At 41.8% G+C, this 26566-nt stretch overlaps 3 protein-coding genes and 2 non-coding genes across 8 annotated transcripts in view; 2 read left to right on the top strand and 3 right to left on the bottom strand.

Moving 5' to 3' along the window:
* Positions 1-19420, bottom strand: part of pof1b (POF1B actin binding protein) — a 38935-nt gene extending 19515 nt beyond the window's left edge. Inside the window, exons 1-2 of one of the 2 annotated variants that reach the window (XM_065963308.1) lie at positions 18817-19420; positions 13468-13533 (exon numbers count right to left, since the gene is read on the bottom strand). In XM_065963308.1, coding sequence (XP_065819380.1) covers positions 13468-13533; positions 18817-19206 — 456 coding nt within the window. In that variant the 5' untranslated portion in view covers positions 19207-19420. The remainder of the gene's footprint in view (positions 1-13467; positions 13534-18816) is intronic. The other variant, XM_065963309.1, reaches the window with a different exon arrangement.
* Positions 1-26566, top strand: part of LOC110002344 (dual specificity protein kinase CLK4-like) — a 444306-nt gene that overhangs the window by 361579 nt on the left and 56161 nt on the right. The window lies entirely within an intron of this gene.
* Positions 21205-21276, bottom strand: trnae-uuc (transfer RNA glutamic acid (anticodon UUC)). Its single transcript has one exon. It is a non-coding gene; the product is annotated as a tRNA-Glu (tRNA).
* trnae-uuc (transfer RNA glutamic acid (anticodon UUC)) lies at positions 22099-22170 on the bottom strand. The gene has a single exon. It is a non-coding gene; the product is annotated as a tRNA-Glu (tRNA).
* LOC110002940 (putative monooxygenase p33MONOX) overlaps positions 22794-26566 on the top strand; it is a 20602-nt gene continuing 16829 nt past the window's right edge. For both annotated transcript variants that reach the window (XM_020658625.3, XM_020658624.3), the window contains exon 1: positions 22794-22942. The gene's annotated coding sequence lies outside the window, so the exon portion shown is untranslated. The remainder of the gene's footprint in view (positions 22943-26566) is intronic.

Raw genomic sequence — 26566 nt, 5'->3', positions numbered from 1 at the left:
TCATTTCCTGAGGCTGAAATCTGCTTTGCTTATGAACATCAACAACTCGGGGGGGGGGGGGGGGGGGGGGGGGGGGATATTAAAAACATCGGTTGGCAGGATTAATATCCAGGTAAAGGTGGAGTAAAACATGTGTCTGGATAGATTTGACAGGATATGGACTGAATATGTCAAAGCTACCTAACCAAGACCTGATTTTATTTGACATATTGGAGTACTTGGGTGTTATTTCCTCATGTTTGTCTTTTTCTTTCATCTGTTAACCTGCTCTGTCTTTCTCTACCCTCCAAGGTGAAAGCTTCCTGTGTTGTGTCATTTTACTTGAATATGAAAAAAAAAATCTTCGGAGGAGCTAAATTGTTAAATTTACTGCGAGCATCGTACCTCCCTCTTTCTGCAAAGAAAGTGCTCCAATGTTTGAAAGTTTGAGGGAGGAGTCTTGCAATTATTTTACTATTATGTGTAATTACTAATGTGTGAAGAATGCTTTTCATAAATAAATAAAAATAAATAAAACAAAAATGTGTCTGTTTGCGCTCACACATGCACCTCAACCCCAATATCTGGAACGTTTTCAGAGCTTTTGTGCAACTGTGAAAGCGCCACATACCGGCGGCCATCTTACTAATGTGTGAAATGTTCCACACTGCACACCTGTGAAGCTATATGAAAACACACCTCACTGACAGGGTTTGATTTCAGGCTTGGCACTGAAACAAGTCCCTCAGATGACTCATAACTCTGGTATCTGACGGTGCAGGGTTGTAAACTGAAGACAAACCCCGTCTTGCGGCGTTTAAAACCAGGAGGGACGTTTATGACCCTGCAGAGGTCAAAGTTCACGGGCTAAATCAAAGGTTGGCTCTTTCAGGGCGTTTGATTCTGGACTTGGATAATAAATAATAAAATGCAGCGACATGAAGAGCGAGTAAAGCAGCAGTGAGAATAAGGAGTGTATGTATGTGATCACATGGAGGGTGGGTGTGTCTGAGGGCTGCAGGGCTGTGGCTCATTTATGTTCACATGCCTTTCATTCCTGCACAGAAAGGGAGAGCAGAGAAGACTTGAACCAGTCTGGAGATAAACGGCTCTTATCACCAGACATACCAGCATGCATCAGGCGTCCAGTATTACAAGTGATCAGATGTTACCGCCTTCGAGCTTTCACCATAACAAGCTCTCACTTAAAAGTATTTCAACAAGCAAAAAATGTTCAAAGTAGATATTCCTGTTTAAAGCATAGACTAAGTATTAAGATGGACAGAGAAACAGACGCCTGGGAGTGAAGCCAAACGAATTAGAGCTGGCTGCAATTTAAGGCCATAAACTCCGCCTCCTCCATGTTAACAGATGGGACATTGGTCAAACTATAACGTTGAATACATTTCTGACAAACCCGTTTCTCCGCCTGTTCTTTAAGAAAATGTCTCATCTCTAAAAAAATCAAATGACTTGTGGACACAGCAGCATTAAAGTTGTGAAGCTGCATATTTTATTTCCAGGTTTGTTGAAGGTGGTGTTTAATTGTCAGCGATGACTGAAATGCCTCAGGTGGACTCTGACACCGTGTAACGTGCAGCCGACCAGCAGACGCTAAATTCCAGAGACTCTCTGCGGACCTGTGAGCTCACACACACCGCAGGATAACATCGAGCTCATGATGACGGGTTAGCAGGTCGCTCCACGAGAGTGTTTGTTTACGTGTGTGTGTGTGTGTGTGTGTAGGGGAATTTGTGTCTTTGTAAAGTACACTGACCTAAATAAAAGAGAGAACAGAGCAGTCGAGGGTCAGGGAGAAAAAAACTACAACAGAACGTTCTATTCTAATCAAGTGCTGCTTTTAAGACTTCTTAATTATTTTTGAAGCTTTTTGTCTTTTTTTGACAGGAAGTGGACAAAGTAGGAAATCAGGAGAGAGAGAGAGCGTGTGGGGAAAGGAGCCTCAGGTCGGATTTGAACCCCTGGTCACTTAATTGGAGGACTTGTGCCTCTGAACATGGGTAGAGACTTAACCACTAGGCCATCCGTGCCCCAAAATGTCTAAAATAATGAACATGTTTTCTGAATATAAACACAAAAAGGTGCACAACTAAACATTTATAAAAACATTAAATGTATCCTAAAACAAGATGTACTGGGAGCAGGTTAAAAATTAACCTGTAGTCAAATATTTATCTAAACAATATCCACAGAAAGAGGAATATAAACAGCTGATTAGCAGTTTAAACTGAACATGAGTTCCTGGTGTTTTCAGATTATATAATCATGACTAAGTTTTTTCAGAATCCATTCCTGTCCATGAGCTCCTCCAGGTTAACTCCTTCCATCTGCAGTTAAAAGTCAAGACATGCTGCTTTTCTTCCCCTCATGCCTGGAGGTTAAACCTCCTGTCAATGTCATGAAAAACTAGAAGTTACTGAAGGCACATTTGATGTTTTATAATGAGGTCAAAAGAGAATATCTGATTCTGAATCAGTTCAACAGGAAGTGAAAGAAAACGTCCTGAAGGAAAGTCATCTGATATTCACACTGAAGACATCACCACCACCTCACCTATTCACCAGGCCCTCTGCAGTGTGTGTGTGTGTGTGTGTGTGTGTGTGTGTGTGTGTGTGTGTGTGTGTGTGTGTGTGTGTGTGTGTGTGTGTGTGTGTGTGTGTGTGTGTGTGTCTGTGTGTGTGTGTGTGTGTGTGTGTGTGTGTGTGGGTCATTGTGGGAGCCAGGCTTGCAGGACTTTGCGTGTTCCAGTAACACTAGAGGTTGTTATTGGAGAAGAGTCACTTCACCACACAGGCTCTTTGTGTGTGTGAGTACAAAACATCTCCTGCTTACAGAAACATTTATGAGGCTCAGAGGGTGATGTCATTTTTCAGTCTCCTCTTCATCCACCTGTTCTCAAAGTTTACAGTTTACAGTTTACAATTTACAGTTTACAGTTTACAGTCTAAAGTTACAGTTTAAAGTTCTGTTGCAGCCCGTCTGTCCGAGTATCTCTGCTAAATGCTCAGGATGATGAACTACATCGGTTTTGTATTGAAGTTGTATTTTGCAAAGAACCTGTTCAGAAATAAAGTGTGACATCTTGATTTTGGGGGGGCTGCACGGTGGTGGTGCAGTGGTTACAGCAAGGAGGTTCCTGGTTTGAATCCCCGTCTGTCTGGAGTCTCTCTGTGAGGAGGTTCCTGGTTTGAATCCCCGTCCGTCGGGAGTCTCTCTGTGGAGTCTCTCTGTGGAGTCTCTCTGTGGAGTCTCTCTGTGAGGAGGTTCCTGGTTTGAATCCCCGTCCTTCAGGAGTCTCTCTGTGGAGTCTCTCTGTGGAGTCTCTCTGTGAGGAGGTTCCTGGTTTGAATCCCCGTCCTTCAGGAGTCTCTCTGTGGAGTCTCTCTGTGGAGTCTCTCTGTGAGGAGGTTCCTGGTTTGAATCCCCGTCCTTCAGGAGTCTCTCTGTGGAGTCTCTCTGCGAGGAGGTTCCTGGTTTGAATCCCCGTCCTTCAGGAGTCTCTCGGCGAGGAGGTTCCTGGTTTGAATCCCCGTCTGTATGAAGTCTCTCTGTGAGGAGGTTCCTGGTTTGAATCCCCGTCCTTCAGGAGTCTCTCTGTGGAGTCTCTCTGTGAGGAGGTTCCTGGTTTGAATCCCCGTCCTTCAGGAGTCTCTCTGTGGAGTCTCTCTGTGAGGAGGTTCCTGGTTTGAATCCCCATCTGTCAGGAGTCTCTCTGTGAGGAGGTTCCTGGTTTGAATCCCCGTCCTTCAGGAGTCTCTCTGTGAGGAGGTTCATGGTTTGAATCCCCGTCCTTCAGGAGTCTCTCTGTGAGGAGGTTCCTGGTTTGAATCCCCGTCTGTCAGGAGTCTCTCTGTGAGGAAGTTCCTGGTTTGAATCCCCGTCTGTCAGGAGTCTCTCTGCGAGGAGGTTCCTGGTTTGAATCCCCGTCCTTCAGGAGTCTCTCTGTGAGGAGGTTCCTGGTTTGAATCCCCGTCCTTCAGGAGTCTCTCTGTGGAGTCTCTCTGTGAGGAGGTTCCTGGTTTGAATCCCCGTCCTTCAGGAGTCTCTCTGTGAGGAGGTTCCTGGTTTGAATCCCCGTCCTTCAGGAGTCTCTCAGTGTGGAGGTTCTTGGTTTGAATCCCCGTCTGTCGGGAGTCTCTCTGTGAGGAGGTTCCTGGTTTGAATCCCCGTCTGTCAGGGGTCTCTCTGTGAGGAAGTTCCTGGTTTGAATCCCCGTCCTTCAGGAGTCTCTCTGTGAGGAGGTTCCTGGTTTGAATCCCTGTCTGTCTGGAGTCTCTCTGTGAGGAGGTTCCTGGTTTGAATCCCCATCCTTCAGGAGTCTCTCTGTGGAGTCTCTCTGTGAGGAGGTTCCTGGTTTGAATCCCCGTCCTTCAGGAGTCTCTCTGTGAGGAGGTTCCTGGTTTGAATCCCCGTCCTTCAGGAGTCTCTCAGTGTGGAGGTTCTTGGTTTGAATCCCCGTCTGTCGGGAGTCTCTCAGTGAGGAGGTTCCTGGTTTGAATCCCCGTCTGTCGGGAGTCTCTCTGTGAGGAGGTTCCTGGTTTGAATCCCCGTCCTTCAGGAGTCTCTCTGTGAGGAGGTTCCTGGTTTGAATCCCCGTCCTTCAGGAGTCTCTCTGTGTGGAGGTTCCTGGTTTGAATCCCCGTCCTTCAGGAGTCTCTCTGTGTGGAGGTTCCTGGTTTGAATCCCCGTCCTTCAGGAGTCTCTCTGTGTGGAGGTTCCTGGTTTGAATCCCCGTCCTTCAGGAGTCTCTCTGTGAGGAAGTTCCTGGTTTGAATCCCCGTCTGTCAGGAGTCTCTCTGCGAGGAGGTTCCTGGTTTGAATCCCCGTCTGACGGGAATCTCTCTGCGAGGAGGTTCCTGGTTTGAATCCCCGTCCTTCAGGAGTCTCTCTGTGAGGAGGTTCCTGGTTTGAATCCCCGTCCTTCAGGAGTCTCTCTGTGGAGTCTCTCTGTGAGGAGGTTCCTGGTTTGAATCCCCGTCTGTCGGGAGTCTCTCTGTGAGGAGGTTCCTGGTTTGAATCCCCGTCTGTCAGGAGTCTCTCTGTGAGGAGGTTCCTGGTTTGAATCCCCGTCTGTCAGGAGTCTCTCTGTGTGGAGGTTCCTGGTTTGAATCCCCGTCCTTCAGGAGTCTCTCTGTGAGGAGGTTCCTGGTTTGAATCCCCGTCCTTCAGGAGTCTCTCTGTGAGGAGGTTCCTGGTTTGAATCCCCGTCCTTCAGGAGTCTCTCTGTGTGGAGGTTCCTGGTTTGAATCCCCGTCCTTCAGGAGTCTCTCTGTGTGGAGGTTCCTGGTTTGAATCCCCGTCCTTCAGGAGTCTCTCTGTGTGGAGGTTCCTGGTTTGAATCCCCGTCCTTCAGGAGTCTCTCTGTGTGGAGGTTCCTGGTTTGAATCCCCGTCCTTCAGGAGTCTCTCTGTGTGGAGGTTCCTGGTTTGAATCCCCGTCTGTCAGGAGTCTCTCTGTGAGGAGGTTCCTGGTTTGAATCCCCGTCCTTCAGGAGTCTCTCTGTGTGGAGTCTGCATGTTCTCCTCGTTCATGTGTGGGTTCTCTCCTGGTTCTCCGTCTTCCTCCCACAGTCCAAAGACATGCTTGTTAGGTTAACTGCTGACTCTCTGAATGTGAGTGTGGCTGGTTGTCTGTCTCTAAATGTCAGCTCTGTGATTGGCTGGTGAACAGTCCAGGGTGTAACCCCGCCTCTCGCCCAATCACAGCTGGGATCAGCTCCACACCCACCCACATATATATAATATGGATGGCTCTTGTTTTGGACAGTATTTTAACCTCGAGTTCAGTGGACTCTCATCACACCACGATCACACTGACACAAAACATTCTTTAAAAGTAAACAAACCAGCTGACCAGTTTTTTAGAACAAAGAGGAAAGGAAACCAAAAAGGAAGCCACCACATGTGGTTTGTTTGTCTACCTGATACATTTCCTTCATGTTTTGGTGCGGCGGTGGCGTCTACACAACCAGTCGGGGATCACATGAGTATGCAGCTTTTCAACAGAACCGTGATGGGAACTCGTGTAGGGACGTGGGGCTGCGACATTATCTAAAGGCTCGACGCTGGTTTCAACATGCAGTCAATTATTATTATTTACTTGTTTTACACAGAAGACGCGCGAGACAAGAGAAGCCAAGCGCCGCTCTTTCAACAGTCATTAAGAGCTGGAGACGATCCAGGAGTTACCGTAGAAACACTGAACTAGAATAACTGCCTTAAAGGTTGTATGAGTAGATTTACTTATGCTGCTTAAAGAAGTAAAGAAGTACAGCTGTTGACAAGGTTTTAATTTGGGGTGCCGGTCAGAGTCAAGTCTGACAAATAAAAAATAAATGCAAACAAAAAAATAGTCAACCTGCACAAAATATGACATAAGCAAGAGCCACAAAACAATCAAACAAAACAGCGAGGTGATTTCAATAAAATATATTTTCACAATTTATATCAACCACACTTCAAACAAAATGAATGTGCGCAATGTGCAACACACTGCTGTACAGGGAGCACGCTAGAGCGGTTCAGTGCCTTGCTCACAGGCACCGGGAAGTGACCTGGCACCTCTCCAGCTACCAGACCAACTTCTGTACTTTGTCCAAACCGGGACTTGAACCAGTGACTCTCCGGTTCCCAACCCAAGCCTCTAAAGCCTGAACTACTGACTCTTAATGTTGCATTCTTTCAGTTGTTTATTTCCTCTCTAACAGAAGAAATCCACTTTCGTCACTGGCAACTCATTTCATTTCAAACCTTTATTTATTCTCAAAAAAGACACTGAGGTTTCCCTCATTTCCAACGCCGACAAGATTACAAGCACAGTAAAACAAGCACAAACACATCAAACACTCAGAATCTGTGACAAAAACCACTCAGATCATTAAAAACAGTCACAATTTAAAACAAAGTTGTTCAAAATCAAATTCCTAACTCTGGAAGAGAGGGAAGAACTCTGATCCTTAAGAGTTTGCAGGAGGGCATTCTGGGAATTTGCTCGAGGGACTTTAAGAACGAGCCAATCAGAAGATCGGGTCATGTAGGCACCCGTATTCCACTCCAACAGGTCTGTGATGTAAGGTGGAAGTTTCCCAATGTTTGTTACCGACCCTCTCATACAGGTCACAGTGATGAGTGTCAAATCCATCACCAGTTCTAAACCTGAGGCCGGAGTGATAGATGGCGTCCAGAGGCTTCAGAGTTGAAGTTGCAGCATGTCTATAAATGACATCACAGTAATCCATCACTGACAAGAACACAGCTTCAATGATTCTTTTTCTGCACGAAAACAGAAAAACTTGTTTCTATACGAAAAGCTAATTTTCTAACCTGCTGCTTTCTCTTTTCTGCTTTAAGATCTATCCAAACCTCATAAATGTACAAACTGATTTACTAAATGTACATTTTTGTGTAATCCCTTAAAAACAATCTTTTCTCACCCTGCCCACTGTCGCAGAGAGACTTGATTCTGTTCATGTTTTTAATTAACGCAGTGTCCTCACATCTTGACGGGGTGGTTTCCTCACGGTAAACATTGTAAATACGATGCCTGTTTAGCATTCCTTCCTCCCCACACAGTGTCACCCTCCTGCTCCTGCCCTGTAATTAAGTGCGGATGCTTCACATACCCCAAAGCGGTGACAAAAGCCTCTTAAGAAGCAGCGGAGCAAGAGACTGAAAACTGCTTTAAAAAAAAGAGAAAGGAGCAGCGCAGAGGTTCGTCTGTCAGAAACAGTTTGTCATGTTCCTTTAATCCTCAAGTCTGTTTCACGTGTGCTCAAACGCTGCAGAGTTGTTTTAACTGCGGAGTGGAGGGAAAGTCTCACGACTGAAGGGTGAGAGAAACAAACATGTCCATCAACAACCTCTCTGCTGAGGCACACTTGAACCTCAACCTTCTCAAGGAAAACTCTGCACACCTTTCACTCAGCTCATCTATGAATGATTTGACCTCTGACCTCCTGTAAACTGATTATTTACACTATGTCAAAGATCAAGCTGTTTGTTCAAGCTCCTGCAGCTCCGGATGATGAGAGAATAAACGACTTAAATATGACAGCGACGAGGATTGACAGTGTTGAAAGTAGCGTAATACTCCTTTAAAATTGATTTTTTAAAGGTGACATATTCTCCTCCTCTTCTTCAGTTTAAATAAGTCTCAGAGCTCCTCAAAACATGTGTGTGAAGTTTGTAGACTAGAGACACATGTTAGAGTTAGAGGAACATGGAGTGTTTTACAGAATATGTGATCAAATCATTCATTTCCCCCCACATGCAGTTGTGTCTCCGGCCTGTACAGACGTGTAAACCTTCAGCTCGGAGCTGCAGGCAAAAGCTGAAAACTGAACTTTCAGGAATGTGTCAACCAATCAGTGAAGAGACCGACTGAGTAGCTGTGATAGTGTGTCACGGATCAGTTAGTTTAACTCTTAAAGAGAGAAGACAGTTCTCTGTCAGTCTGAAGAGGTTTAACAGGACATGAATATCACCTTCCTCTGAAGGGGGGGAAGATCGGCTTTAAGGTGGCTTAACCTTTAAAAACATGTCTGCTGCAGGGGAGAAACAGACACTCACACATATTTAACTCAACGAAGGGTCACAACAAAGAAGAACTCAATAAGGAGTTATCATAGCATGACAAAAACACAATTATACAATAAAGGAAGAATGTGCAACTTTTTGATCCAGTAGATGTCGCCCTTGAGCTCCAGCATGAAACCAAAACAAACTGCTGTTAGGCCACGCCTCCTCCATACTGAAGCCTCCACTCTCCTCCAGAGACACACCTCCAACCTCCCTCCACTCACCTTCACACGACGGAGTTATCAATCAGAACGGTGGACAAACTTGCCCAATGCTTGAGCTGCATTGTTGTGTTAGCATGCTAATGTTAGCGCTCTTTAGTTAGCTCGTAGCTTCACATTGTTGTGTTAGCATGCTAATGTTAGCGCTCTTTAGTTAGCTCGTAGCTTCACATTGTTGTGTTAGCATGCTAATGTTAGCACTCTTTAGTTAGCTCGTAGCTTCACATTGTTGTGTCAGCATGCTAATGTTAGCGCTCTTTAGTTAGCTCGTAGCTTCACATTTCATGTAAACTGACACAGAATGAGCGTGATCTAAAAACTCTTACTAACATCCAAATAATCAGTGAGTATGTTCTTCTTCTTCTCTCTAGTTCTTGACTAAAACAGCTTTTATACACAAGGGGAGGAGCCGGCCGTCCCGTCCATGTAAACACGGCTCTGACAACAACACAGCCAGCGGGACTCGAGCTTCTCCCTCATTGTAGACTAATTTAGAAAAAACCTAGAAGCTACTTCATCAAACTACGTCTCAAAGAAAGAGATTGTCTGTTACTTTAAACAGTGAATCCATTTTATAAAATACCTCATAAAATAACAGGATCTGACGAAGTGAAGGAATGAACTCATAACAAAGAAACACAGGTGTTCAATCAAGTGATTGTTTTCTATTTCCAGGTTGGACTTAAGAACACGTGTTTGTCTCGTCTCTCTGCGTGTCTCTGATGAACCTCCAGAATAAAAAACACAGCGAGCTCAAGCTTGAGAAGAATCCGTAAACCACAGCCGGTTTGTGGGTTTGTTATTTTAAACACGCCTCGCTTCTCGTCGACCGTTAATAAGTCATGTTGAGTTGGTTTGGCAACATGTGACAACATATTCTCCACAACTCTTGGCACACAGTCTGACCCTGTTGTCACATTGTTGTGAATCAAAAACAGACCGGACCGGGTTATGTAATCAGACTAATTCTGGATTCAATAATAAAATTATGAGAATCTTCATACTTTACCAAAGGTTGTAATCGGAAGGGGAATCATTCAGCGTCCATGAAAGGGGTTTAAGTTAAAGTGAAATATATTATCCTCACTTTAATCATTAATGATGTCAGTCTGGGACACCTACAGAGTAACACTGAGGGATGTGTAGCTCATAAATCTCCTTATTTATCTGATACTGACGTCAGAAAAATCACTAATTTCAGCCTCTGCCTGAAACACTTCATTTCAGCTCCTGTCTCTTTAAGTATGGATCAGTGTAGTAGATCTCCTTTAAGATAAAGTTCTTCAAAGTGATGAAAAGTTGACTGTAAGTAGAGTTGAAGTAAAGACCACACTGACCCAGAGACCGAGACAAACCGAGACCAGAGGGCTCGGAGACCAAGACATTTAGGGATCGAGACCGAGTCAAGACCAGAAATATAAAATCATCATGTTGTTTGCAGGGGGCGTGTCCCTCATTCAGAGCGTAACACCGGAAGGTTGAGGCTGTAACCGGGTGAAAAACCAAACTACAGATGAACTGAAGTTATTTGTTGTTTTAGAAAGTCACAGTAAAGATGTGAGAAAGAAGCTGATCAGTGTCTTGACAGGTTTTGTTTTTAAATCTGGAATCCGGCCGAGACAAGACCGAGAAAAAATGCTTTTGATTCCGAGAAAGAGATCTTCAAAAAGTGGTCAACAACTAACTGAAAGCGTCTGTCTTCACTCTGAACAGGAACAATCTCTGCTTTTTCCTCGTCATGCTGAGTGAGAGTCTGTCAGTCATCAAACAGCCGCCTAGCAGACAATGGAGAGCACTTTAGCCTGTGCTGCACACACACAAACACACACACAAACACACACACAAACACACACACAAACACACACACAAACACACACACAAACACACACACAAACACACATTTTTTGGCATTTTAACCCCGCACAAAGACGGCCTGTGAGACGAACAACTTCTCCAAATTCTTTAGAAGAAGCCAAAGTTTCCAGGAACAGACTGAACCAAAGGATCAACGACCCTTCAAACGTTTAAAACACGAGATATTCTTAGAAATAAAACAAATCCAATCACGGGCAAACCGAGGAACACTCGTTCTCCACACTTACAGGGAGACATAGAGGGGTGTGGTGCACGTCTCTTCCTGACAACCACTTTCATTCAACTTGACTTTTACTTAAAAAAGATTCTGCAGAAGAACGCTTTGTGGAGAAAAGAACACAAACAGAGTGTTTCTAAAGAAGCAGCTGACGTGAGACGAGTCAGAGCAACAACAGGTCAGAGGCAGCGTGCAGCGATGATGTCACACCAATGATTAGAAGCCGAGTGTGATTACAGGACTGAACGTTCCCATGTAATTTAAGTTTCAGTGTGTGACTGCAGCAGGATTCAGAGGAGGTGAAGGAAGGGCTGAAATACAAAGAAAATCTCTTCTTCATTTCATCTTCATCGCAAACGTTCTCTGAGCAAATCCTGAGCATTTGGACAACCTCAGAGATATCTATAATCTATCAATCTAAAGTGCTCATCAGCGTGTGCACTTTCTAAGGAAGCTTAGGAATTTTAATGTTGACAGCTCTTTAAGAAGATGTTTCATTGAATCAGTTTTAACTTTCTGCATGGTGACCTGAGCATTGTTAAACTGTGTGTCAGACCCACAGGACCACCCCTCTCTCACCTTTCTCTTTTATATAAAACAAACTTAAGAACGCTCAGTCAATCTGAGCAGATCAGAGTCATCCTTTGTCCAAAGACTGTAAGTTGCTGCCGTCAGGCTGCAGGACAAAGAGGAGGAGGAACTCATTTGTTCCTGCTGCCATCACCTTTCTAAACCACTCACTGTGTTTCCTCAGTTTCCATCTGTCTCTTAACTATTGTGTTTATTTATTGTCCATTCTTTGTTGTTTGCTGATTGCAGGCTGTGTGTGTTTTGCTGCTGACTGCAAGACAACCTTGAACCTTGAAAATGTAACACTACTGTAGTAAAGATCACTATTTTGTTTCCTTTCACTTCCTCTCTTTTCCTACTGCACCTCCTTTAGAACACTTCCTGGTTACTCCCTTTCTCCTCCGTGATTGGTTACTGCTTGTCTTTCATTAGTTAGACTGAATTCACCTGCACTCATCTTTTCATCCTCACATGGGGCGGCAGTTCAGCACTGGTAAGGTGGGTTTTACTCCTATTTTAGTTTCTATCTAGTCCACTTTAATTTATCTTCATTTATCCATTCATTCATTAGTTTTGAGAACTTTATGCAGTTATGTTTCCTCAAACTTGTTTTTAAATGTATCTGGCCCCTGAACCTCTCTCCAGATGCGTTCAAAGACAGGACGGAAACCGGGTAACAAGAAGCACTGTGAATGGAAACTGTATCGTACAACATGGTAGATCTACGTTTGGTCAATCAGCCTTCTCCATCAAACGCTGTAAACTCTGGAACACATTACCACCTGAAATGAAATGAATCTCAGACTTAAAATCTTTTACAAAACAGATGAAATGCTCAAAGCAAGCCAGAGCTGTACCCACTTTTAATTAATATCTTCAAACTTTATTTTAAACTTTATTTTAGCATTTGTATTGTTGTACATGTATTTTGATGTATCCTCATATTGTGTTATGGGGTTTTGAAATGATGTTAAATTGCATTGTCCCTATTAAATAAATTCAATTCAATCCCTATTTCTTTCAGAAAGTAAATCTAATTTTACTCGTTTATTCTGCTAATAATATTGTATTTGTCTTTCAGCACTGATGTTTGAAACATCCAGTCTGTGTTTTTCTGTTACCCTCGTTATTTAACCAAACTGGACGTAAAATAAACCTGTGTATCTGAAACTCAAGTTTCCTTTCTGGATTCCTGCATCCTGACACGATGCCCCCATGGTGATAGCATTTCAAGTCTGAACCCTTCCTAACAGCTACGTTTAAGAGGCACAGTCTGAGCTGGGAGGTGTTTCAGAACGTTTTCCCAGCAGAGAGATATAACTGCTTGAGAGATCGACTGAAGATAAGGTTGTCACTCCAGAAAACGATTAAAGAAAGTAATCACTGTAAACCAAGATATATGACATCAAAGCGGCCGTCAAGTGGAGAGAACCGACCTGTTTACAGTCCCATATACATGACGCTGCACGCTCACATCGGAGGAATGCACCCGCCCACAGCATTCACCTGAAAGTGGACACACCTGTGCTGAACACCCCCTCCCTGATTGGTGCATCGGGGTTGAGACAGTTGCGTTGCTCTGTGATTATTATGAACAAAGTGGAGTTTTAACAGTGTGAGCGAGGAGGCAGCAGGGTGGAGCTGCTCGTACAGACGGAGAGCAGTGCGTTCCCATGTCGAGGCTTCATGTGGACGGGTGTGAACCAGCAGACTTCACACCCCCCCCCCCCCCCCCCCCCCACCAACCCCCCGTCTGTTTTTTCCTTCTTTTGTGTTTGTCCTGCTGGAGAAACAGCTCCATGTTCTACCTTCATGTTAAACCTCACTGGCTCACTGCTGTGTGTGTGTGTGTGTGTGTGTGTGTGTGTGTGTGTGTGTGTGTGTGTGTGTGTGTGTGTGTGTGTGTGTGTGTGTGTGTGTGTGTGTGTGTGTGTGTGTGTGTGTGTGTGTGTGTGTGTGTGTGTGTGTGTGTGTGTGTGTGTGTGTGTGTGTGTGTGTGTGTCTTTACCTCCACCTCCTCGGGCTCAGGGCTCCTGGACGACTGGCTGAACACTGACGACTGTCCGCTGACGCTCTAAAGAAGAAGAAGAAGAGACTGTCACATTCGACCAATAATGAAAAATCCTCAGAACGAAAATGCAACTTTTATCCTTTAGCTTCAGAAAATGTTTTAGTATCATGTTAAATGCGTTATTAAAAAAGTTATTTTTTTTGTTTTCTGGCCTCTCACCACAGTTCACACCTCGAGGGTTTGATCCCTGGCTCCTGCAGCTACATGTCCGATGTGTCCTTGGGAAATACACTTAAACCCAAGTTGCTCCCACTGCTTTGTCTGTAGCGTGTGAATGGACGGTGTAAAAGTGCTTTGAAAAGTCAGAAGACTAGAAAATAAATGAACAAGCTCAAGTCCATTTACCATAAATAAATGCTTCAGGTGTTAAGTTAAAGGGCAGCTCTTAAAATATCTGTTTACTTTTTGCCTCCAAAGCTCTCCTCTGCTCATCTCATCGTCACAGTAATCTAACCATTACTGCAGAGTTCAACAGGTCGCTCTAAAGGTTTCACAGGTTTTAGATATTGAACGTTTACACTCATCAATGGAGGAGAATTAAATGTTAAAGTGAGCTTCAAACAATTGGAAGCGTTGAAACGTAACATTTTAAAAACTAAACTAAAGGTTGGCCTGTAGAACGTTTTTCTTTTCATGAAACCAAACTGTCCAAAGCAGAGGAAAGACACTTATTCCCCTTAAATACTCAGTACTTTATTCTAAATGCTTGATTTGTCTGACATCCATCCACATCATCTTCTGCTTATCCCGGGGGGGGGGGGGGGGTTCGGGGTAAACCCTGCAGTCTAACCTCTGATCATCAACATGTAATCTGACAGAAGTGATCCGACCAGGTGGAAGAATGTTTGTGTTTGTCTTCAAATGTCAGGGCGTGCCGCGTCAGCAGAGTGTAACCGGGTGTGGCGGTGCATTTCTATCAAACTCGCCAGGATGATTAGACTCTGAGCGCTGAGACTCAAACAGCTGACAGTAAATCATGAAGGTGTGAATCCTGGTCTGAAAACAGGAGCTCAGAGCGGTCAGACATGGGAGGATATGGGACAGATTTATTTATTTGTTAAGTAGCAGCAGAGGAGGAGAGCAGATGTTATCCAAAGTGTTGAATGACTTGTACTTGTGTGTGAATCATCCAAGGGGGCAAAGGTCGCAGCATTGAGGAAACTAATGTTAATCAGAACCAGGGAGAGTCTTCTGGTGAACCATAAAAAAAACGCTGGTGACTCGTAAAAAGTCATGAATGAGGAGGAAGAGAGCCGTGTACATGCTGTAACAACAAACCACACAGATCGACTGATGAGCAGGAATAAACTATTAATAACGCCCCATTACATCATATCAAACTGACACAGAGTCCATGTTAGTCTACGAGCAAACCGGGAAGTGAACGATATGTTAAAGACAGCAGATCTCGACCTCTGCAGATAAAATGCAGTTATCAGAAAACAGGTTACTCTTATGTTTTGCTATTTTGTGTTTATTTTGTCTGTTTTATTTTTATTTTTTGTCTTTGTTTATTTGTTCTCGCTTTAGTTGTCACGTCTATGTCATTGTTGCGACCTAGAAATATTTGTATGCAATTCAATTTGACAGAAGAAAGATTTGTAGTGAATAGTGAATTGTCCTGATTTTTTTATATTGTCTACATACTGTATCTCCTGTTTTGCTCTATTTTTATGTTTTCAATGTTTGTATGTAATTTCCAATTGGGTAAATTTTATTTGTGATAGTAAATATTTTTACTTTATTATTTTTACTGTATTTTATTTTAACTTTGTTCAATCTCTAAAGGTGAGCCCTCATGGGTTTTTACCTCACCTTTATTTTTTATTTGTTTAAATTTTTTGTTTGACTCTTCTTTCAAAAACTAAAACTGAAGTACTGTATATAATATTATTTCACATTTGTTTAATTTGTTAATTAAAAAAAACATACAGGTACTGTAATTTCATGTTTAGTTTACACAGAAATTACAAAGTTGTTATTCACTCTTTTAATTTTAAGTTTTGATATATGAAGTCATCGGCCTGCGTGCAGAGGTGACGTAAATGGTCGGGGTCGTGGTCAAGAGATGAATGCGCATGTATGCCGTTTTTGTTGTGAGGACCCGATGCTTCTTAAAGGGCCGGCTGACTCCTCCCCTCGTGTATAAAAGTTGTTTAATTGAGGGACTAGAGAAAAGAAGAATAACATACTGTACTCACTGCTTAACTGTGTTTCTAGATCACGCTCATTTCAGGTCAATTTACATGCAGTGTGAAGATACCAGCAGAATAAAGATCGCTAGCATTAGCATGCTAACACAACAATGCAGCGCCAGTTGTTTTGGTGTCATGCTGGTGCTCAAGGGCGACATCTGCTGGATCAAAAAATCCCATATAAAGACTTTAATAAAGATAATCATAAAAAAATACAGCACCGGGAAGAATAAAGTTGCCAAACGGAAGACAGAGTCCTGCCTGTTCTTTTCATAGGTGCAACATTATGTCTCTATATTCTTGTTTCATTTTGTTCACCTTGTCACCAATAAAAAAAATAAATTAAAAACAAAAACAGGATACTCTTATTTAACCAGGGAAATGAATAACCAGGTTTCTCTGCATGTAAACAACATATCCTGAATACGATCAAAAACCTGGATACACAAGTTCATGTTAATGCTCTCCATGTAAGATTTCAGTACTTTACGGTATTCTACCGTAGTTTGCAAAAACACATGTTCTCCTCTGATGGTTGCACGCTGACATTTCTTCTTCTTCACCACCACAGCTCATCTTTCTGTCCATCACATGAACATATTTATCTCTGATCATTAGCTGTGAAAACTCGGAGCAGAGTGTCACAATCAATAACGCTACGTGCTAGCTTGAAAACATGCTAACACCACTAACACTCATGTTGACCTCTGACAAGCGAGCCGGATTGTGACCGACACAATAATTAACTGCCTGAGATGTTTGTCACAGCCAGATGTGATTGCTGACTGATTTATGTGTGAACTTTTTTTTTTCAAAACACGAGACGGCAGTTCGAGATCGACGATGACATTCAACGGGAACCCGACAAGAAAACGTCTGGTACCTCGATGTTGCACTTTAACAAACCTTGATGATGCCGGATCATAGCTCATGTTTAATAATTAACAGGAATTATGGCAACCGTCATCGTCCTACTAAAAAACACACAGACTTCAAGATCCTGGTTCTGATCAGGTTTTTAAGAATGCCGATTGTGTGTTTGTGCATCTAAGACAATGACATATTGGTTTCCCCGGCGCCAAAGTTATGGACTTGGTTCGACAAATCCCGACTCCTCAGGCAAGAAATGTTATCACCCCCGTATGACACCTCCAATCAAGAGTGAGATACTGCAGCGCCATTTTAACCCGATTTTTAAATTACTGAATGACTGCAAAAAAAACTGTTTTTATCTCTGGACCGATCCCCTCGTTCCATCGAGGTGGAACCTGGATAAATCTCCAAACCAGAAAACTCAAGTGCCTGTTAACGCACTCTGTTAGGTCTTTCACACCTGCAGAAAACTCCTAAAAAAACTCCTGATATTTCCAGGAGGAGCAGCATGTGTGAACGCAAACTAATTTTTCGCTGTGACTTCACCCGGAGTTTCTCCTCTAGCTTTCCCGTATTTTTTGTGCAGAAGGTCGGAGTGAGCTGATGTGAGAACGCAGCAGGATATTCTCCGGAGAATTCACCTCCAGCCAATAGCAGGGGGGACGGAGGGCTCATATTTTCACTTTTCCTTTTTCATCGCTGTTCAATCAAGAAGTGGGTATTTTTGACAGATATCCAAAGTTTATGTTGTGTGAAGCCTCGAAACACAGCAGTGCAAAAATCATTCTTTCGATTAAAGTCTGCAACTTAATCTGCTGAGAGATGTTTGGTTTGCAAAAGTCTGTCGGGCTCATGTGGAATCTGGAAGGACCGCTCTGCACAACCACAGCTTGGATGATTTAAGACAACATGAAACCAAAACCAAACTGAAACATCGAGCCTGACTGTTTGGATTACTTGTTCGATTCCCAATGACTCCCATCAACATCCGGGGAAACATTTGACGATATTTTAAGGTAGAACATGATAACTCAGCTTCTATGTGGCAAACCTTCAGCCACATATGAGCTAACAATGCTAAACAGTTGTGTTAGCTTTTCAAATAATCAAATATGTTGTTTCACCTTCTAACTTGGCAAATGTCCTTCTGGATTTTCATCATCCGTTTTGATCCATGAACACACAGAGTTCACCTCAATACCTTAATAACATAAGCCTGTTTTATCCCAAATAACAGAGTCAGACATGAGCTGCACTTGTGTTAATTTATCATCTCTGATTTAAATGTGCGAGTTTGCAAATTCAAAGGCAGACCTTAAAAATAAAAGGAGAAGTCGATTTTCTTTTTCATCAAATGACGAGGCTGGTGCCGTAAGATGAGAAGATATAGCAGCTTTGCAGACCTCATATTTAGTTTGGATGGTTTTATATCTTAGAAATAGAAAAAGTGGGTAGTTATACACACATGATGTAGGAGCAGGGCGATGCAAAATCAGCAGACTGAGGAAGAAGAGAGGCCCGCACACTCAACCTGAAGTCTTCTTCAGGTGATACTTTTTGAAATTAATGAAAATGATCACCTGAAGAAGACCTCAGGTCTAAATGTTGAGATAAATTAAAACTTTTTGTTGCATTTGAGCAAAGTGTACAGGCCTCTCTCCTTCCTCATATCGAATACACAATTATTTTTTAAATAATATCAGCCTACAAATGTAGAGCCAAATAATTTCTAAATAGTTTGAATCCAGCAAACTTAATGAGCTCCTCTTCAGACTTGAAGCATGAAGTTTCTGTAAATGTCAGCACAAACCCACATAGTGATTCAAAATGTATTTTCTGTTTGCTTGATAACACACTGAGGCCATTTCAAATATAAAGTGTTTGAGACTGATTTCAGTTCTTTACTGTAAACAGATCATTGTTGAGTTTACGCAGTTTGTAAAAATTCTTTGAATGAAGTTGTTTGTTGTGCATGGAGTGAAATGATGTTGGGGGAACTTTAGCTGCAGGGGTTTGATGGTTACTGAAAGCAGCTTGGGTGCTTGTTGTTATATAACACAGTTTATACCCACTGCACTGTCTTTCAGCATCACTTTGTACAGTTTACATTTTCATTATAAAAGACGAGTTTAACATTCAGAAAGTCTTGCTCCAGTCCAAGTTTTTTAACAGTTATCACATTGAGCATTTGAATGCAGAATGAAGTTTGGGGGCTCACCTCCAGGGTGCTGCGCTGCAGGTACATGTCGGTGTCCTGGCTGCTGACGCTCAGGTGCGTCATACCCTGCAGGTACACCGGAGAGACCATCTGCTGCATCATGGGCTGCTGGATCATGGGCTGCTGCATCATGGGCTGCTGGATAATATGCTGCTGCATCATGGGCTGCTGCATGAGCACGAAGGACTGCTGCTGCTGCTGCATGGCCTGCTGCACCGGGACCAGGTACCTCACCGTCTCGTAGTTACCGTTCAGCGCGTGCGGCAACGGGGACACCGACCCGGCGGACATCACCCTGCTGGTCACCGTGCTGGTCACCGGCTCCGGAGAGGCCACTTTGACGGTGCGGTAGGTCGTAGAAGTCGTCTTGTGGCGCGAATTAACAGACATGTTGATGAAGTGGATCCGAGCTTAGATCCCGCACAAGAAAAGTAAAAAAAAAGAAGTTTCTCTAAAGCGTCGAAGTCGCTGCGGGAGAAAGCCGCGCAGGTTCCACCTCAGGTTGGTTCCTTGGAAAGGTTTTTTCAGCTGTGGAGGAGCGGAGACTTGATCCACCCCTGGTTGTTTAACTTCCTCCTCTGCTGGGTAAACTGGGAGAGGAAAGTCCGGTTGGAGGAGTATCTGCACAGAGAGGAGGACCGAGGGAGGTGCTCTGCTCACCGTCATGCAAATAATAATATCTGACACATCAGGAGGTGGGAGGTGGGAGGGATCAGAGGAGACAGCTGTCTAAAGTTTACCTGTCACTCTGACATACAGACCTACAGGTAGCCCGGTATATTTGGCAACTAGAACTAAATCTGTTTTATGTGGATTTATGTTTTAACCTCAAGTGTTCTTATATTCCCAAAACACACAGATTGGACTATTCAAACTAAATTAATAATGACGTCATTGTCCTGCAACAAGTGTCTGCATTTGTGATTTGCAGACAGGGTTAAATTGTACTTTATTGAAGTAAGAATAAACTGCAGAAAGTAAAGAAGCGTCTGTGTGTGATGCAGCCACCAGGGGGAGACAAACAGCAACTCATGACTAAATAAACATTTCAGGGAGCAGGATAAAAAACTAAATTTACCTGAATTTCAACGCAGGTAGAGGATATCAAAACATTATCACTGCAGGCTGGGGCTTGACTCAGTTGTTTCCAATACCAATCAAACCTGCTGGATTAATGAACAAAATAAGATAAGTGACGAGAAGTAAGGCAGACATGTCCTAATTAGATTTAAATCTGATTTAGATATTTGTTATGTCATAACCTTTCTCGTGGGTCATCATGGCAAAAGATGGGATGAGTCAGAAGTTTATTAAAAAAAAAAACGTATAATATAATACAAAACTATAATATGGAATCCCATTTCCGCCAGTTAAAAAAAGAAAAATTGAAAATTCAGAAAATTATGAGATAAAGATCAAACATTTTGAATGTAGTCTTCAATGTGACCGTGATGCATCCTTGAATGTCATAATTATGACTTTATTATCTCATAATTTCTTTTTATGGTCAAAAAAAATCTCAACAAAGCCAAGTTTTCATTTTTCTTTTTTTAACTGGCGGAAATGGGCTTCCATAAAACTAGTTAAATGAATCGATAACAAGAGTCATGAGGTGTGTTTTAATGTGTATCATCAGTGGTGAACGTGTTAAAGAGTGCACAAACTTAACTAAAGAATCAAATGTTGAAATGTTGGTCAGTCTGAGGGAGATCAGATGTCAGAGAGCCACAGCATCAATCAGAAAATCAATCATCTGACTGGAAAACAAACAAAAACAATTATAATCGTCTTGTTTCAGGCATGAAGTCAGTTCATCAAATCTATTAATTCAATAAAAAAACAAGAAAGACGTATGATTTAATGTTTTTCTTCTTTTCAGTATCACACTAACTCATGCTTGTTTCTTTCCCCGACTTTAAATCAATAAGACCTTACAGAGATCAACTTAAATATATATATATATATATATATATATATATATATATATTCACGTCTGCTTCTTAGTGAAATGTCACAAAAAATGCCTGAAAATACAATTAACCGTTGTGTTTTTTTTAATTCTCATGAATCACTTTTCCTTTTTTATTAGTCGTTTATTTTAGCACTGGTTTAACTACAGGTGTTAAAAATAAAATCACAAATTTCAGTTCTACACTCTGTTGTTGAACATGCTCATAGGCTGAAGTACACACACACACACACACCTGTGGATATGCACTAATGGAGAGATGTCAGAACAGCGAGCGCTCCTGAGCTGCTTCAAGAGAACCTCACCAGTGTTCACCTCTGATACCAGACAAATTTACAGATTTGAACCTTGAACCAGCAACTCCCAGTTCCCAAACCAAGTCCCTACTGACTGATCTACTGCTGCCCACAAAATCCTTGTTCCCATACCGGGAGTTGAACCTGGGCCGCCTGGGTGAAAACCAGGAATCCTAACCGCTAGACCATATGGGAGTGCACAAACATAATTAACTAAAGAAACAAATGTAGGTGAGTCTGAGGGAGATCAGACTTCAGAGAGCCACAACATCAGAATCTACTGAATGAGGGAAACCAGCAGATCTTTACCCTGCTGTGACTGACCAATCAGAGCCATTCAGCACTGCCCTTGTACAGTAAGTACAGAGTCCCTAGCAGGGTATTTTTAGGGGTAGACCAGAGTGGCCCATGGTGCAGATGATCCTGCAGATGAGCGCCCAGCAGGACAAGCCTCCTGCAGCAGGCCAAAGACTACCAGAGTCCTGCATGGTGACGGGGTCATCACAGTAAATCATGGAATCACATCTTTCAAAAACCTGCCTCTTAGTAAAATGTTGCAACAAATGCCAGAAAATACAAATAACTGCTGTTTTCTAAACTTCTCATCATCCATGGTTTATGGTTTTTATCTGAACCACGTTTTTGATTAGTAGTTTATTTTAGCGCTGGTGTGATAGACAGGTGACTCACACATTGAAGATAAGATATCCTTAATTAATCCAGCGAGGGGAAATTCAGTTCTACACAGTTGAACATGCCACACACACACAGACACACACACACACAGGCTGAAATAAACACACATGCACAAACTGGATCCTTTGGACGTGCACTGACAGAGATGTCAGAGCTGCTCACAGCGAGCAGCTGCTGAGCTGATGGTGGTACCTGTTGCTCACCTTGGAAGTGTTCAGGAAGTAAACTGACATATTTCCAGATTTGATCCTTAACCAGCTACTCTCTAGTTCTGAGTATGAGTCCCTAAAGACTGATCTACTGCTGTCCCCAAAGTGCTTGTTCCCATACCGGGAGTCGAACCCGGGCCGCCTGGGTGAAAACCAGGAATCCTAACCGCTAGACCATATGGGACTTAAACAGGGTAACACCAATATAGACTGTATTTCATTCATATTTATATTTTACATTTTTGTGTAGCCTGCATATTATTTTCTGTATCTTATTTCTTTATTTTTTATTTGGTGATATTTGAACATTATTTTGGTGAAGGCTTGAAATAAACTTTTACATTTTTAAGCCTCTTCCTGCACTGAATCATTTCTATTTTGTTTGTGTAATTGTTTTTTACTGTGCAAATAATAATAAAAAAAACAATAAAATAAAATAAATGTCACTTGTCATCAATCAAAGTATCCAACATGTGAAAACAGAAGGTGAAAACACAAATTAGGCTACGTTGAATTTTTAAAACTTACAAATGTGTAATTATTTGAACATGTTTAGTAACTTTTTGTACTTATTTTGATTTGTTGTATGTTGTTTTTAGCTACATCTGAGTTTAATCTGCTTTAACTAACGAAGTTAATATTTATAATCAGTCTTTTTTTAGATTGTTGAACAAATATTTTCTATTTTTAAAGTTTAAGCGCAGACATTACCAATTCCCGTGCATTTAGTCAAATCTCGCGATACGCCACGAGTACTGTAAATGTTTTAGTCCAGTCTCGCGATACGCCACGAGATCTGTAAAGGTATCGTACCATGATATCCGTTGAGGAAGCGCTTTTGATTCATCGGGCACGATAATGGCCGCTATCCAACGTCGCTGTTGTTTTCTCAGCGGTCGAGTCTCCTTTGGAGGGTCATCGATGCTCACGTCGTCCTGAAGTCTCCATTTCATACGGTGAGAGAAAAGAAAGCAAATTAAGCTGCCAACACATCGTCCATCTTTATTCATCATCTGGTGTCGTCCTTCATCATCTGAGGAGAGCCGCCATCCTGCAGCCACCAAACCTCATGAGAGGAATATGTCATTTAATGATTCAGCGCTTTTTTATTAACTTACACTCATTTTAATGTTTAAATTCAGAGAACATCTGAAGGTTTAACACACACTTTTTAATTCGGCGTGTCTAAAATTGATATATACGTCATATTTTGTGTAAACTTTTGCCTTTAAAGTGGCTGTTTGCTCTCTTTTTAAAACCATTTAGAGAACGTTCATGTTTCTGAATCTGTGATCTTATGTTTATCTTAAAGGTAGCCTATCAAACATTAATGTACCTGTTTGGATAACCCAACCACATCTCTAAATGTCAAACGTCTATAAAGGTTGTTTTTTTGTCTAATGTTGATTATTCATGTGAATTTAATTGGTTTTGTAAATCATGTAATCGTTAATTGAACAATGTGTGTGACACTTGTCTTCTTCACTCATATTCAACATTTAAAGGCCAATAAAGATCCACTGAGCAGAGTGAGTCAGTGATTCAGTGTTAGAGTGATTCAGTGATTCAGTGAGTCAGTGATTGAGTGATTCAGTGATTCAGTGATTCAGTGTTTGAGTGATTCAGTGATTCAGTGTTAGAGTGAGTCAGTGATTCAGTGATTCAGTGTTAGAGTGATTCAGTGATTCAGTGTTTCAGTGTTTGAGTGATTCAGTGATTCAGTGATTCAGTGTTTGAGTGATTCAGTGATTCAGTGTTTGAGTGATTCAGTGATTCAGTGATTCAGTGTTTGAGTGATTCAGTGATTCAGTGTTTGAGTGATTCAGTGTTTGAGTGATTCAGTGATTCAGTGATTCAGTGTTAGAGTGAGTCAGTGATTCAGTGTTAGAGTGATTCAGTGATTCAGTGAGTCAGTGATTGAGTGATTCAGTGTTTGAGTGATTCAGTGATTCAGTGTTTCAGTGTTTGAGTGATTCAGTGATTCAGTGATTCAGTGTTTGAGTGATTCAGTGTTTGAGTGATTCAGTGTTTGAGTGATTCAGTGATTCAGTGTTAGAGTGAGTCAGTGATTCAGTGTTTGAGTGATTCAGTGATTCAGTGTTTGAGTGATTCAGTGATTCAGTGTTTGAGTGATTCAGTGTTTGAGTGATTCAGTGATTCAGTGTTTGAGTGATTCAGTGATTCAGTGTTTGAGTGATTCAGTGATTCAGTGTTTGAGTGATTCAGTGTTTGAGTGATTCAGTGATTCAGTGATTCAGTGTTAGAGTGAGTCAGTGATTCAGTGTTTGAGTGATTCAGTGATTCAGTGTTTGAGTGATTCAGTGTTTGAGTGATTCAGTGTTTGAGTGATTCAGTGATTCAGTGTTTGAGTGATTCAGTGTTTGAGTGATTCAGTGATTCAGTGAGTCAGTGATTCAGTGAGTCAGTGATTCAGTGTTTGAGTGATTCAGTGATTCAGTGATTCAGTGTTTGAGTGATTCAGTGAGTCAGTGTTTGAGTGATTCAGTGTTTGAGTGATTCAGTGTTTGAGTGATTCAGTGTTTCAGTGATTCAGTGATTCAGTGTTTGAGTGATTCAGTGATTCAGTGTTTGAGTGATTCAGTGTTTCAGTGATTCAGTGATTCAGTGATTCAGTGTTTGAGTGATTCAGTGATTCAGTGTTTGAGTGATTCAGTGATTCAGTGAGTCAGTGATTCAGTGTTTGAGTGATTCAGTGTTTGAGTGATTCAGTGAGTCAGTGATTTCAGTGAGTCAGTGTTTGAGTGATTTCAGTGATTCAGTGATTCAGTGTTTGAGTGATTTCAGTGATTCAGTGTTTGAGTGATTCAGTGAGTCAGTGAGTCAGTGTTTGAGTGATTTCAGTGATTCAGTGTTTGAGTGATTCAGTGAGTCAGTGATTCAGTGTTTGAGTGATTTCAGTGATTCAGTGAGTCAGTGTTTGAGTGATTCAGTGATTCAGTGATTCAGTGTTTGAGTGATTCAGTGTTTGAGTGATTCAGTGATTCAGTGTTTGAGTGATTCAGTGTTTGAGTGATTCAGTGATTCAGTGATTCAGTGTTTGAGTGATTCAGTGTTTGAGTGATTCAGTGATTCAGTGTTTGAGTGATTCAGTGTTTGAGTGATTCAGTGATTCAGTGAGTCAGTGATTCAGTGTTTGAGTGATTTCAGTGATTCAGTGAGTCAGTGTTTGAGTGATTCAGTGATTCAGTGATTCAGTGTTTGAGTGATTCAGTGTTTGAGTGATTCAGTGATTCAGTGTTTGAGTGATTCAGTGTTTGAGTGATTCAGTGATTCAGTGATTCAGTGTTTGAGTGATTCAGTGATTTGAGTGATTCAGTGATTCAGTGTTTGAGTGATTCAGTGTTTGAGTGATTCAGTGATTCAGTGTTTGAGTGATTCAGTGTTTGAGTGATTCAGTGTTTGAGTGATTCAGTGATTCAGTGTTTGAGTGATTCAGTGATTCAGTGATTCAGTGTTTGAGTGATTCAGTGATTCAGTGTTTGAGTGATTCAGTGTTTGAGTGATTCAGTGTTTGAGTGATTCAGTGATTCAGTGTTTGAGTGATTCAGTGATTCAGTGTTTGAGTGATTCAGTGTTTGAGTGATTCAGTGATTCAGTGATTTCAGTGTTTGAGTGATTCGGTGATTTCGGTGATTCAGTGATTCAGTGTTAGAGTGATTCAGTGTTTGAGTGATTCAGTGTTTCAGTGTTTGAGTGATTCAGTGTTTGAGTGATTCAGTGTTTCAGTGTTTGAGTGATTCAGTGTTTGAGTGATTCAGTGTTTCAGTGTTTGAGTGATTTCAGTGTTTGAGTGATTCAGTGATTTCGGTGATTTCGGTGATTCAGTGTTTGAGTGATTCAGTGTTTCAGTGTTTCAGTGTTTGAGTGATTCAGTGATTTCAGTGTTTCAGTGATTTCAGTGTTTGTCAGTGCTTCAGTGATTTCAGTGATTTAGTGTTTGTCAGTGATTTCAGTGTTTCAGTGATTTAGTGTTTGTCAGTGATTTCAGTGTTTCAGTGATTTAGTGATTTCAGTGTTTCAGTGATTCAGTGTTTCAGTGATTTCAGTGATTCAGTGATTTAGTGTTTGTCAGTGGTATCAGTGTTTCAGTGATTCAGTGATTTCAGCGTTTCAGTGATTCAGTGCTTCAGTGATTCAGTGTTTCAGTGATTCAGTGTTTGAGTGATTCAGTGTTTGAGTGATTCAGTGATTCAGTGTTTGAGTGATTCAGTGATTCAGTGATTCAGTGTTTGAGTGATTCAGTGTTTCAGTGATTCAGTGATTCAGTGTTTGAGTGATTCAGTGATTCAGTGTTTGAGTGATTCAGTGTTTGAGTGATTCAGTGATTTCGGTGATTTCAGTGATTCAGTGTTTGAGTGATTCAGTGTTTGAGTGATTCAGTGTTTGAGTGATTCAGTGTTTCAGTGTTTGAGTGATTCAGTGTTAGAGTGATTCAGTGTTTGAGTGATTCAGTGTTTGAGTGATTCAGTGTTTCAGTGTTTGAGTGATTCAGTGTTAGAGTGATTCAGTGTTTGAGTGATTCAGTGATTCAGTGATTCAGTGTTTGAGTGATTCAGTGT

The sequence above is a fragment of the Labrus bergylta genome, chromosome 14 (genome assembly GCF_963930695.1).
Source record: "Labrus bergylta chromosome 14, fLabBer1.1, whole genome shotgun sequence".
Taxonomy (NCBI): domain Eukaryota; kingdom Metazoa; phylum Chordata; class Actinopteri; order Labriformes; family Labridae; genus Labrus; species Labrus bergylta.
The sequence above is the reverse complement of the archived record's forward strand: the minus strand, read 5'-3'. Positions and strand labels throughout refer to the sequence as shown.